At 43.7% G+C, this 14,018-nt stretch overlaps 1 protein-coding gene across 1 annotated transcript in view; it reads left to right on the top strand.

Moving 5' to 3' along the window:
• The window catches only part of POLR3A (RNA polymerase III subunit A), a 205,050-nt gene that overhangs the window by 142,404 nt on the left and 48,628 nt on the right, over positions 1–14,018 (top strand). Inside the window, exons 19-20 of the mRNA XM_073571227.1 lie at positions 4,890–5,027; positions 13,103–13,273. Coding sequence (XP_073427328.1) covers positions 4,890–5,027; positions 13,103–13,273 — 309 coding nt within the window. The remainder of the gene's footprint in view (positions 1–4,889; positions 5,028–13,102; positions 13,274–14,018) is intronic.

The following is a 14,018-nucleotide window of genomic DNA, read 5'->3' as shown; positions in this document are numbered from 1 at the left end:
ATCTACTCTGTTTATTCTAGGGGGGTGACACCTGTCTCCGCAGTTCCTTAAAATGATAGCAAGAAGTCAGGAAAGGGTAGAAGATGTGCGATCTGTAGCGTAAAGCTACCGGACACCTGGCAGAAGCACCTATTTGAACCCTGCACTTAAAATTTATCAGAGAAGAGCAGAATTCTTTGCTGTCGGACATGAGTTCCATAATCAGAGAGGAGGTCCAGGCCTCAATTTCTGGGATAGATCACGCACATACCTCACAGCCCGAATCCCAGAGTGGTTCCCGTAAAAGAGCAAGGGAAATAGAAGTGTCCTCTGAAGAAGAGATGACGTTGGATGAATCCGACCAGGAAGAAGGGGAAGTATTTACTGACCCACCAGAGGGAGGGAAGAGATCTCTTTTCCTCCGAGGACAAAGCTGACATCCTCCGTGCAGTACGAAATACTATGCAGGTGGAGGAAGCCCCAAAACCCCTCTCCGTAGAGGACTAGATGTTTGGGGGCTACGATCCAAGAGAAACAGAGTATTCCCGGTCAACAGCCACATTCACTCTATGATCATGGAGGAATGGGAGGATGCAGAAAAAAGACTTGTTATTCCTACAGACTTTAAACTTTGTCTACCCTTTGCACCTGAAGACATCAGAGCCTGGGAAGACTTCCCCAAGATCGACGTTCCGGTAGCCAAGGTGGCAAAGAGAACCTCAATTCTGTTTGAGGACTCCTCCAGCCGAAAAGAACCCATGGACCGGAAGACGGATGGCCTCCTAAAGAGAACATGGGAAACCTCGGCATCCATAATCCGGGATTGGTCCATGCATTTATGGGTCGACGATTTGGCGGAACACTTGAGGTCTTAAGACCCCCAGGGACACCATTCTAAAATCCCTTCCCCCTCCTGAATCTGGCGACCGGATTCATGACTGACGTATCAGCAGAATCTGAATCTGTACTATTCACAGCCAGGAATGGGTCTTTATCCAATACTGCCTGGAGGGCTATCTGGCTAAAGACTTGGTCTGGGGACACATAGTCCAAAAACAATCTGTGTTCCATTCCCTTCTCAGGCAATAGTGTTTGGCCCTGTTCTATATGATATTCTGGAAAAGGCATCAGACAAAAAGAAAGGGTTCCCCGAGGAGAAACCAAAGAAATATCAGCCCTTTTGTTCCCCAACCTAGCCAGAAGTCAGGCTATAAGGAAAACGGCAAAGCGGGCAGCTGGAGCTACCCAAGGGAGGTAGGGGGTAAGAACTCAATTTTTGTTTCAGGCTCAGGTAGAAAGTGACGCCATAAGAGTGGGGGGGGATGGCTAGGGCAGGTCCTGGAGGGCTGACAGGAGATCTCAGAAAATAAATTATCCGACAGAGAGCTTCATAATTGCAAACTCCTGTCTTCAGTCAGCCACTTCCCCCATGTGGACAGATGTCCAGGATCTACTAAAAATCAGAGCGGTAATCCCAGTCCCCAAGCAGGCTTTCCTGGCCATTACTCCAGTCTCTTCTCGGTAAAGAAACCCTCAGGAGAGAGCAGGACAATAATAAATTTAAAAACCCTTAAACCAATGGATAAAACACAAGAAATTCAAGATGGAAGCCATCAGATCTACAATTCCCCTTATAGACAGAAATGCATTGATGTGTACCCTAAACTTAGTACGCAGTTTTTATCACATTCCCATCCATGTTTCATTCCAGAGATACCTAAGGTTCTGAGGGTTCATGGGAGAGTCCGTCACTACCAGTTCCGTTGTCTTTCCTTTGGCCTAGCTTCAGCAGCCAGAGTATTCACCAAGCTTGGGTGGCGTTAGTCACCTATCTAAGGAAACGGGACATCATCATAGTCCCCTACCTAGACGACTTCCTGATCATAGCCAGCTTCAAAGAACAGCTCAGGGATCACTGCCAGACCTCTATTTCCATGCTTCAGAGGCTGGGATGGGTCATAAATTGTGAAAATTCGTATCTCGTTCCAGAATCCAGAAAGTGATTCCTAGGGGTTCTGCTTGACTCCCAACTAAGAATTATATTTTTTACCAGAAGAGAAGCAGAGCACCATGATGGAAAGAATCCACCAATTTACAGGAAGCCGCTGCTCCATCAGAGAAGTGATGGGAATCCTGGAAGTGATGACCTCTTGTATCCCCTGCATATGGTGGAGTTACTCATTAGAGCTCCAGGGTGCAGTTCTATCTGCCTGGGACAAATGTCAACTGCACTAAGATCTGGAAGCGCTTCTGCATTTACTGCGGGTAATAGTTAGTAGATACATCTCACCCGGACATCCCCAAGATTCTTGATTTCCTGCAGACAGGTTTTGATAAGGGTCTTAGACCAAGTACTCTGAAAATACAGATTTCAGCCCTTAGCGTATTTTTTGATTCTCCCCTATCTTCCTACCCTTGGATAGCTAGGTTCTTTAGAGCTATCCGGAGACTGAAGCCTTCTGCAAGGAACTCTGTCCCACCTTGGGATCTAAACCTGGTGCTAAACACACTTTGAAAACATCCATATTAACCAGCAAATGATATGGACATTAGTAGGCTCATTTAAAAAAGCTTTCCTGGTAGCGATCACATAAGCCAAAAGAATGGGGGAATTATAGACCCTATCTATCAAAGACCCGTATTTACGAGTATTTGAGGACCAACTGGTCTTGAGGCTCGACCCAGCGTTCTTCTCTAAAATGGTATCAACCCCGAACATGAACCAGGAAGTCATTCTCCCCTCCTTCTGCCAGCACCCTAGAAACCCGAAGGAACAATCCTTTCATTGCCTAGATGTTTAGAGACAGCTCTCCAATACCTAGAGGCAACTAGGGACTGGAGACGGGACACAAACTTGTTTATGCAATATCCACAATAGCTAGGTGGATCAGATTCATAATTGGTATGGCCTACGAGGCTGAGGGAAGATCTCCCCCAGAAACTCTTAGGGCCCATTCAACTAGAGCCATGGCTACTTCATTGGTTAAAAAAGGGGGGGTTTCAGTGGATCAGATATGCAGGGTCGCAACATGGTCGAGTCTGAATTCTTTCTCAAGACATTACAAGCTAGACGTAGTCTCAGGGCAACTGGCCTTCGGTAGGATGGTTCTTCATGCAGTGGTCCCACCCTAGATCATCATACTTTGGTATTCTCCATGGTGCTATCAGGATTGATGACCTGGAAAACTGTAATTAGACCTACCAGTAATTGTATTTTCAGGAATCTATCCTGACCGCACGGATAGTTCCTCGCTTCTGAGAAATCCTATATTATTGTGACATAACGTTTGTATAAAGAATAAATACATTTGTTGCAGCCATACAGATGTGGTACTTTGAAAAGACACTGAGGGGTGGAGATGGGAGGGCCCTTTTAACCTCTCGTTGTTTCCTGTCCCAGTGAGGATAAGAAGGACGTCCTCCATGGTGCTGTCAGGATGGATTCCTGGAAATACAATTACCGATAGGTCTAATTACAGTTTTCCTTTGCCTTAGCCAGCATATTCGCAGCCAAGTGGGCTAGCCAGCTTCATTGAGGCAATGTTTCTGGAGCCAGGTTACTGCTCGCTGTCCATCATAGACTACTTTGGCTTTAATGCTAGCGTTGTGAGAAGGATCTAGGAATTCTGGTTCTATCCCTTTTTTTGAACTTTTTTCTTGGGTGATTTTAACCATTTAATATTAAGCATTTCTTTTCCTAGAGCTAGCCCTGCCCCTCTAATTCCTCAGGAGCCAAGACATTTAAGGGGGCTTTACACATAGCGATATCGCTAGCAATATCGCTAAAGCATCACCGATTTTGTGACGCAGCAGCGATATTGCTAGCGATATCGCTATGTGTGATACTTACCTCCGAACGGCTCCTCCGCTGTCTGTCGCTGATCGCGCAGCTCCATTTCTTGTCGGGCGCTTCCTGCTGGCGCCGACGAGCGACGCGTGAACGCGGGCGGGTGGACGTCAGGATCGCCGCGTCTGAAAGGTAAATAACGACCGCTGCTGCGTCGCTACGTCGCTGTGAGATCTGCCTGTGTGGCAGCTCACTAGCGACCATTTAGCGATGCACCAGTGATCCTGACAAGGGCAAATGTCCAATAATTAATCCATGGTGGTTTGCTGCCAACATGGTTACCATGGACAATTCCTTGAAAAGGATCCAGAATGAAGTAATGGATAAAAATAGAAAACCAAGATACGGGCACTCCAACTCTCTGATACTAAAGTTCCAAAGAATTGATGTTTAATAAAATATTTAATGATAAAATATTTGGATATTAAATAAATAAAAATGGCAATATAAAAATAGAACGCGTTTCGGCTGTCCAGCCTTCATCAGATGTAATGGGGACTGCTTTAGAACATCTCAGGGTCTCTATGTCCACACAGTGACACGGACAGGAAAAATTACTTTTTTTGTTAGCTGCTGTAGAATTCTTTGCTCATCACGTTCCTTTACGGACACAGTAGAGTACAGTTTTGTACCTGTTGCATTCTGTTTCCACTGCCCTCAAGCAGAGAGTTTTTCACAATGGATCTCGAATAATCTGTTTTTTTTTTTTTATTTATCTTATTATTTCTCTACTTTTACTGCCCGCTACAAGATTCAGCTTAGTGCCTGTAGGAGGGGTGTAGCGCATGCTCAAAGCAAACGCTTAACTACTTAATGTCAGTCTCATGGTGGCAGCAGCTATAATCCAAGTTCTCATCCCTAATGAATGCGATGAGTAAAGAATTTTACCTTCACAAAAGAAAATACAGTTTTTCCGTCACTGTTACTGCTCATTTGAGTTGTCATCTGAATAGTGTGTGACAATACCTTGTAATGATTTATACATTCTGTGATGGGATAATATCTAATATATAACTCGGCACATTACTGTAGTTTTAAGTTGCATTTTATAACATATTCACAGCTACCAGCGGCCAAAGGATTTGTTGCAAACAGCTTTTACTCCGGACTGACTCCCACAGAATTCTTCTTCCACACCATGGCTGGACGCGAAGGTCTTGTAGACACAGCTGTGAAGACAGCAGAGACTGGTTATATGCAGGTATAGTCTGGATATACTCAAAGTGGGTATTCTCAAATCTGTATAGCCTCATCATGGGACGTCGAGAACCTGCCACATTGAACATGACGTCTGGTTTGGGTTTTTCTGACTGTGGGGGTTTGTGCAGATTAACTTTCAGATTTGTGGAAAAGACTCAGTAACCCCTTTATTTAATTCCTGTTTTTGATGTGTATTAATCCAGTGGGCAGTCTCATAAGTTTATGAAAGAGCAGGGATTTACGGTATATTAACAAAATCAGTGTTTTGTACAAGCGATAAGATGAGCACAGCTTTAGGTACCCTAATTGTTCGAACAAGTATAGTAAAAAGTTTTTAAAAAATATGAAAAAAAAAACTTAAAATCACGCCTTTATTCCCTCATTAAAAATAGATGGCAAAAAAAATACACAAACTTGGTATCGCCATGTTCCTAAAAGTCAGAGATATTAAAATAATTACTTTATATACTCTCGTATAAGCGGAGATATTCAGGCAATTTTTTAAGGCTGAAAGTCCCCCTCTCGGCTTATATGCGAGTCATATCCCGGGGTCGACGGGGGAGGGGGAGCCGGGGGTATCAGAGACCATACTCGCCCCCTCCTGGCACGTCTCTGCAGCCCCTGCATCTCCGTAGGTCTCCTGCGCCTGTGTTCAGGGCCAGCACATTAAAGTCATGAATATGCGCATATTCATTACTTTAATAAGCTGGACCACGTGACAGCTGAACGCAGGAAGAAGACCGAGGGAGAAGCAGGGGCTGCAGAGAAGACCGTGCACCAGGAGGGGGTGAGTATAACGGGGGGGGGGGGGGGGGCAGAGCAATATTCACCTGTCCCCGTTCCACGCCGTGCACCGCTCTGTCTCCCAGGTCCTCTGGATGTGACGTTCAACAGAGGGCGCGATGACATAGTCAGGAGACACAGCGGCACTCAGCGATGGATCGGGGACCGGTAAATATCGCCAGTGCCGGGGGGCCTGAGCAAGCGACGCCATCGGCACCTGGCCCCCAGCGACGATAGGCGAGTATGTCATTTTTTTATTTTTTTTATTATTTATTTTTTTTAATTGCAGCAGCAGCAATATATGGGGGATATTTGTGGAGCATCTTATGGAGCAGAATTAACCCTTGTGCAGCAGCATATGGGAAGTATTTATGGAGCATCTAATTGGGCCGGCATCAACCCTTGTGCAGCAGCATATGGGGAGTATTTATGGAGCATCTAATTGGGCCGGCATCAACCCTAGTGCAGCAGCATATGGGGAGTATTTATGGAGCATCTAATTGGGCCGGCATCAACCGTTGTGCAGCAGCATATGGGGGGTATTTATGGAGCATCTAATTCGGCCGGCATCAACCCTTGTGCAGCAGCATATGGGGAGTATTTATGGAGCATCTAATTGGGCCGGCATTAACCCTTGTGCAGCAGCATATGGGGAGTATTTATGGAGCATCTAATTGGGTCGGCATTAACCCTTGTGCAGCAGCATATGGGGAGTATTTATGGAGCATCTAATTTGCCGGCATTAACCCTTGTGCAGCAGCATATGGGGAGTATTTATGGAGCATCTAATTGGGCCGGCATTAACCCTTGTGCAGCAGCATATGGGGGTATTTATGGAGCATCGTTTTGGGCCAGCAATAACCCTTGTGCAGCAGCATATGGGGGGTATTTATGGAGCATCTTCTTGGGCCACCATTACGCCTTGTGCAGCAATATATGGGTTTTTTTTTTTATCTATGGAGCATTTTCTTGGGCCACTATTAACCCTTGTGCAGCATTTTATGGGGGGTATTTATCTATGGAGCATCTTCATGGACCACCATTAACCCTTGTACAGCACCACCCTTGGCTTATACGTAAGTCAATAAGTTTTCCCAGTTTTTTGTGGCATAATTGGGGGGGTTGGCTTATACATGAGTATATATGGTAACCCGATCTGTAAATAACATAAATGGGGGGAAAAAAATCAAGAACACCAAAATTACTTGTATTCTTTTGGGTTGCTGTAATACCACAAAAAATCCTGTAACAAACGATCAAAATGTTATATCTATCCCAAAATGGTGTCCATAAAAACTTAATCTCGCTCCCCCTCAAAAAAATCTGCCACACGTCTCCATCAACTGAAAAAGAAAAATGTTAAGGGTCTCGGTAAAATTGTGACAAACCTCCAGATTTTTTTTTTAATTTCAAACTTCCGATATTTTTCTTTCACTACTAAAGTGATAAACTGAATGTTTGTATAGCCGTAATCATACTGATGAGCAGAATCATATTGTGAAGGTATTTTTACCATACAATATACAGTAGTGTTCAAAAATATAGCAGTGTGTTCGAATGCATGAGTTAATCTCAAAATCTTTATACTAGTTTTTATTTCCATACATTGGGAACATTGCACACTTGTTTCCAATTCAAAACATGAAGAGCAATTTTTAACTACTTTACAGAAAATAAAAATGAACATTGGGCTGTTCTAAAAAAAAAATAGCAATATCTGCATTTGTCTTTACAAACTCACATAATGTATTTTTTTGTGGATTTAGCATTCCTGTGAATCGCTATCCTAATATTCTGTTGTATACCCACAGTTTTTTTTAGAACTGCTTCACATCTATGTTGCATTGTCAACCAACTTCTGGCACCTGTCCACTGTTATTCCAGCCCAGGATGCTTGGACATGGTTTTTGGCATATGTTGGCATTGCCTCAGAAACTGCATTTTTAAGGTCACACCACAAGTTTTCTGTCGGATTAAAGTCCAGAGAGTGAGCTGGCCACTCCATAACCTCAATTTTGTCAGACTAGGAGCAAGATTTTGCTGGTTTACTGGTGTGTTTAGGGTCATGGTCTTCGTTGAAACATCCATTTCAAGGGCATATTCTCCTCAGCATAAGGCTAAGTGCACACGTTGCGGAAAATTTCTGCTCAAAAACCTGAATCCCTTCCCAGAAACCGCACCTATTTTTCCGCGGCGGTTTTTGCGCGTTTTTTGCGTGGTTTTGATGCGTTTTTGATGCGTTTTTTTCCGCAGTGGTTTCAAACCGCATGGAAGAAGCCAAAACCACGGAAAAATCCGCAAAATTAATGAGCATGCTGCGGTTTTTACCGCGATGCGTTTTTTTTGCGGTAAAAACCGCATCAATGTGCACAAAAAGTGCAAAATGCATAGAAACGACTGGGAAGTTTATTTTTAGCAGTTTTATAGTGAAAACCGCTGTAAAAAAACGCTAAAAAAAACGCTGTGTGTGAACACAGCCTAAGGCAACTTGACCTCTTCAAGTATTTTAATATATACAAACTGGTCCATGATCCCTGGTATGCGGTAAATGGGTCCGGTACCATAGTTAGAGAAACATGTCCATATCACGAAACTTGCTCCACCATGCTTCACTGTCTTCAGAGTGCACTGTGGCATAAATGCAGAGTTTGGGGGTCGTCTGACAAACTGTCTGCGGCCCATGGACCCTAAAAGAACAATTTTACTTTCATCAGTTTACAAAATGTTTCTCCATTTCTCTTTAGGCCAGTTGATATGTTTTTTGGCAAATTGTATCTGCTTCAGTACTAGTTGTTTTTTTTTTTTTTAACACGGGGACTTCTTGGTAAGAGATTAGCTTCACACTAGGCGTCTTCTGTCAGGCTGTGTTCACACGTTGCGTTTTTTAAGCGTTTCCGCAGCGCTTTTAGACAAGCGTTTCTGCTGCGGAAACGCTTAAGAAAAGCATCTAATGTAATAGAATGGAAAACGCACATGTTGTGCTAATGGTGTGTTTTTTTCCGCTGCGGAAACGCGGGAAAAAACGCAGCATGTTCATTAAGGCTGTGTGCCCACGATGCGATTTTTAAGCGTTTTTGCCGCGATTTTCGGCGCCAAAACGTTTAAAAATCGTGTACAGAACGCCTCCCATGCATTCCTATGGCATTCCGCATGCTGTGCTAATGTTGCGCTTTTTTTCCGCGGCGGAATCGCATCGCGGAAAAAATTGCAGCATGATCATTCTTTTGTGTGGAATAGCATAGGCATAGGCGGCCTCAATAGTAAAAAGCTGCTCACACTTGTCAAACACTATGTTTGACGAGTGTGACCAACCTGTCAATCACTTTCAAAGCGATGCTTCAAATCGCTTGGAAAGTGCTTGAGAAAATCGCGGCAAAATCGCGCGGAAAAAAACGCACGATTTCTGGGAAGGAGTCCGGTTTTCACTGCGTTTTAAAACGCTACGTGGGCCCATAGCCTTATTGTGCGGCATTGCATGCGATTCCGCATACAACACTGTAATTGCAAAAACGCATAGGAAAACGCATGTCAAAACGCTTGACAATCGCGTCAAAAACGCGTGTCAAAAAGCGCATGCTTTTTCCCTTGCAAGGGCATGCGTTTCTGCTCAGGAAAAAAATGCTTGAAAAACTCTATATGGGCACATAGCCTCACAGTACTCACAGGTAACTCGAGACTGTCTTTGATCATCCTGGAACTGATCATTGGCTGACCCTTTGCCGTGCTGGCTATTCTTCCATCCATTTGAATGGTAGTCTTCCATTTTCTTCCACGTCTCCCTGGTTTGGCTTTCCATTTTAAAGCATTGTAGAATATTTTAGCTGAACAGCCTATCATGGTCTGCACTTCTGTATGCTGTTTTTCTGAACAATGTCTCAAGCGACCCATATTTCTCAGGCTTTGAAGGAGAAATGCATGTACAACATATCCTGGCTTTAACCTTAAATATAAGCCACCTGATTCACACCATTTTCTTCACAGTATGCTTGACCTCACTAATTGAACTCCGCACTTCAATTATTTTGAACACACTCCCTTTCAATTAATTATTCTAATACCCAGACTCAGAAACGTGCAGATCATGAATGCCGAGTCTGGTGGTTTTCTTAGAGTCTACTGCAACAACTGGTAAACTGTTTGACGTGGTAATATAATTTATACCAAAAACAGTGATTAATCTGGTTACTCATATTGGACTGCTATTATTATGAACACAACTGTACTCTGTTAAAACAATACCCAAAAAACAATGTCAGAATTGCGGGGGGTTTTCCCTACTTGGAATTTTTTTTACCTTTTTACAGCACACTACGTGGTAAAATAAATGGTGTCATTCAAAAGTACAACTCTACAAGGATTAATGGATAGAAAAATAAAAGATATGGCACTATGAAGAAGGGGAGGAAACGACAAAAACGGAAATTGGCCACATGTGATGTGGTTAATGGAGAAGTGAGCATCAATGTGCTGGATCACCCGTTGTCCAATCATTCCTTCTAAACTGAGCTACGGGATGCCAGTTTGTAAATGGACACACAGGAGGTGGTCACAGGTTTGTGCACTCTGTAGCTGCAATATCTGCATGGGTCTTGGCTTTTAACCCCTTCCCGACCAATGACGCCACATAGGCGTCATGAAAACCTGTGCCATTATGACCAGTGACGCCTATGTGGCGTCATGACTTTAAAGCCTCCCTCTGCGGGTCCGGTGACCGGGGTCACTGAAAGGTCACCCGACCCGCAGATAAAGGGGGCTTTGAGCTTCACCACAAGGGGCGTGTCTTCGCCCCCACGTGGCTACGATCGCTCTGATTGGCTGTTTCACTTTTAACAGCCAATCAGAATGATTAGTAATATTTCATCAATGAAAATTGATGAAATATTACAATCCAGTCATGGCCGATGCTGCATTAGCACCGGACATGGCTGGGGAAAGTTACCTGCCCCCCCACACACACACACCAGCTGGCGGGGGCGATCGGCCCCCCGCCACTGAATGACAGTGGCGGTGTGCCGCCGCTGTCATCATCTGGCCCCACCCCCGCCTTCCTTCCACTTCCCCCCGCAGTCCGATGACCCCCCCCAACCACCTCCCGATGCTTACCGAGTGCCGCTGTCGCTCCCGGTGTCCCGCGGTCCCGGATCATGGGCGCCGCCATCTTGGAAAATGGTGGGAGCATGCGCAGTGCACCCGCCTGAATCTGCCGGCTGCAGATTCGATTCATTCATTTTGATCACTCTCAGTGATCAAAATGAAATAAAAAGTAAATAAACCCCCCCTCTATCACCCCCATAGGTAGGCACATATAATAAAATAAAGAAAATATTTTTATTTTTCCGTTAGGGCTAGGGTTGGAATTAGGGTTAGGGTTGGAATTAGTGTTAGGGTTGGAGTTAGGGTTAGAATTAGGGTTGGAATTGGGGTTAAGATTAGGGTTAGGCTTGTGGTTAGGGTTATAGTTAGGGTTGGGATTAGGGTTAGGGGTGTGTTAGAGTTAGGGTTGTGGTTAGGGGTGTGTTGGGGGTTAGAATTGAGGGGTTTCCACTGTTTAGGCACATCAGGGAGTCTCCAAACGCGACATGGTGCCACCATTGATTCCAGCCAATTTTGCGTTCAAAAAGTCAAACAGTCAAACTGTGCTCCCTCCCTTCCAAGCTCCAACGTGTGCCCAAACAGTGGTTTACCCCAACATATGGGGTATCGGCGTACTCAGAACAAATTGCACAACAACTTTGGGGGTCTAATTTCTCCTGTTACTGTTGGTAAAATAAAAAATTGGGGGCTAAAAAATTATTTTTGCGGGAAAAAAAAGTTTTTTTTATTTTCACGTCTCTGCGTGATAAACGTCTGTGAAGCACTTGGGGGTTCAAAGTGCTCACCACACATCTAGATAAGTTCCTTGGGGGGTCTAGTTTCCAAAATGGGGTCACTTGTGGGGGGTTGCCACAGTTGTCACATCAGGGGCTCTGCAAAGGCAGCATGATGCCCGCAGACCATTCCATCAAGTCTGCATTTCAAAACCTCACTACTTCCCTTCCAAGCCCCGATGTGTGCCCAAACAGTGGTCCTCCCCCACATATAGGGTACCAGCATACTCAGGACAAACTGGACAACAACTTTTGGGGTCCAATTTATTCTGTTACCCTTGTGGGGGAAAAAAATTGAGGGCTAAAAAATTTTTGGAGGAAAAATATTATTTTTTATGTTCACGGCTCTTCGTTATAAACTTCTGTGAAGCACTTGGGGGTTCAAGGTGCTTACCACACATTCCAAGTTCCTTAGGGGGTCTAGTTTCCAAAATGAGGTCATTTGTAGGGGAGATCCAAAGTTTAGGCACACAGGGGCTCTCCAAACGCGACATGGTGTCCGATAACGATTGGAGCTAATTTTCCATTCAAAAAGTCAAATGGCGCTCCTTCCCCTCCGGACCCTGCCGTGCGCCCAAACAGTGGTTTATGACCACATACAGTATGAGGTATCGGTATACTCAGGAGAAATTGCCCCACAAATTCTCGAATCCATTTTATCCTGTTGCCTATGTGGAAATGAAAAAACTGAGGCTAAAAGAAAGTTTTTGTGGAAAAAAAAGTACTTTTTTTTTTTTTTTTTTTTTTTTACAGATCAATTTGTGAAGCACCTGGGGGTTCAAAGTGATCACTTTGCATCTTTGCTTTAGTTCCTGTGAAGCACCTGAAGGGTTAATAGTCTTCTTGAATGTAGTTTTGAGTGGCTTGAGGGATGCAGTTTTTAGAATGGTGTCACTTTTGGTTATTTTCTGCCATATAGACCCTTCAAAGTGACTTCAAATGTGATGTGGTCCCTAAAAAAAAAAAAATGATTTTGTTGTAAAAATGAGAACTCACTGGTCAACTTTTAACCCTTATAACAAAAAAAACATTTTGTTTCCAAAATTGTGCTGATGTAAAGTAGACATGTGGGAAATGTTATTTAGTAACTATTTTGTGTCACATAATTCTCTGGTTTAACAGAATAAAAATTCAAAATTTGAAAATTGTGAAATTTTCTAAATTTTCGCCAAATTTCTGATTTTTTTTCACAAATAAAAACAAAAATTATCGACCTAAATTTACCACTAACATGAAGCCCAATATGTCACGAAAAAACAGTCTCAGAATCGCTAGGATGTGTTGAAGCGTTCCTGAGTTATTACCTCATAAAGGGACACTGGTCAGAATTGCAAAAAATGGCCAGGTCATGAAGGTGTTAAAAAAAAAAAAAAAAAAAAAAAGTGTGCTGTTGGGACAATGATTTACATGGATTTCTACTTTGCAGAGGCGTCTTGTGAAATCTCTTGAAGACCTCTGCTCTCAGTATGATCTGACAGTCCGGAGTTCTACTGGTGATATCATTCAGTTCATATATGGAGGAGATGGGTTGGACCCTGCAGCTATGGAAGGAAAGGATGAACCTCTTGAATTTAAAAGGGTCTTGGACAATGTAAAGGTGGGAGAAGTTTTTCATCTGAGTCTTGAATTTGGTGGCCAGTCTTAATTACAGATTTCATAGCGTACATACGCCTACTTTGTAACTTTTTATTCCACTGTGAAGTCTGATCCAGCATTTCCACTATCTTCAGTCTGACTCCTGCTTCTTCTTGCCTTCTCATAACATTTAAGCATCAAGTTCGGGACAGACTGGAAAGGGGAGAGACTGCAGGATCATACTGCAATGTGTGTGCTTGTAATTTTGCCATGGAGATACAGAGGTCAACCCGTAGAAGAAGAAAAAAAAAAAAGCAAGATATTTTGTTTGCAAGTTTTTAATAATTGCCATTTTTGAAAGCACCAATCCAGGGTTTTCTTTATTGTAGCGCTGAAGTGCTGCTTCTAATCTAAGCTCCCTGCCTCTAGCTTATACTTATCAGCCGCGGTCTTAAGCTAGTAACGCCATCTTGTGACCGCAGTTTCCGAATGCGAAGAAGTCGAAGGTACAGTAACAAGCTCTCAATGTAATTCTATTAGATCCAGAGCCAGACACGTACAAACTTGCATTGAGAAGTGACTTCTGGCTTGCTCCAGCAGGTCACAAACTACTAGGGAACGGTGGGGATGGGAGGTGATGACAGCGGTGGGTACGTGTAAGACTAGTGGCAGTACCCCACTCCAGTTCTGCAATAAAAACAAATCTGCTAGAGTAATTCTTTAACATTACAGGACAGTTTTCTGTCAGTGAAAAAAGGCGGTGACCA

The sequence above is a fragment of the Dendrobates tinctorius genome, unplaced genomic scaffold, assembly GCF_039654945.1.
Source record: "Dendrobates tinctorius isolate UK_male_01 unplaced genomic scaffold, ASM3965494v1 ptg000028l, whole genome shotgun sequence".
Classification (NCBI taxonomy): domain Eukaryota; kingdom Metazoa; phylum Chordata; class Amphibia; order Anura; family Dendrobatidae; genus Dendrobates; species Dendrobates tinctorius.
Note: the sequence above shows the minus strand (reverse complement) of the source record. Positions and strands in the feature narration are given on the sequence as shown.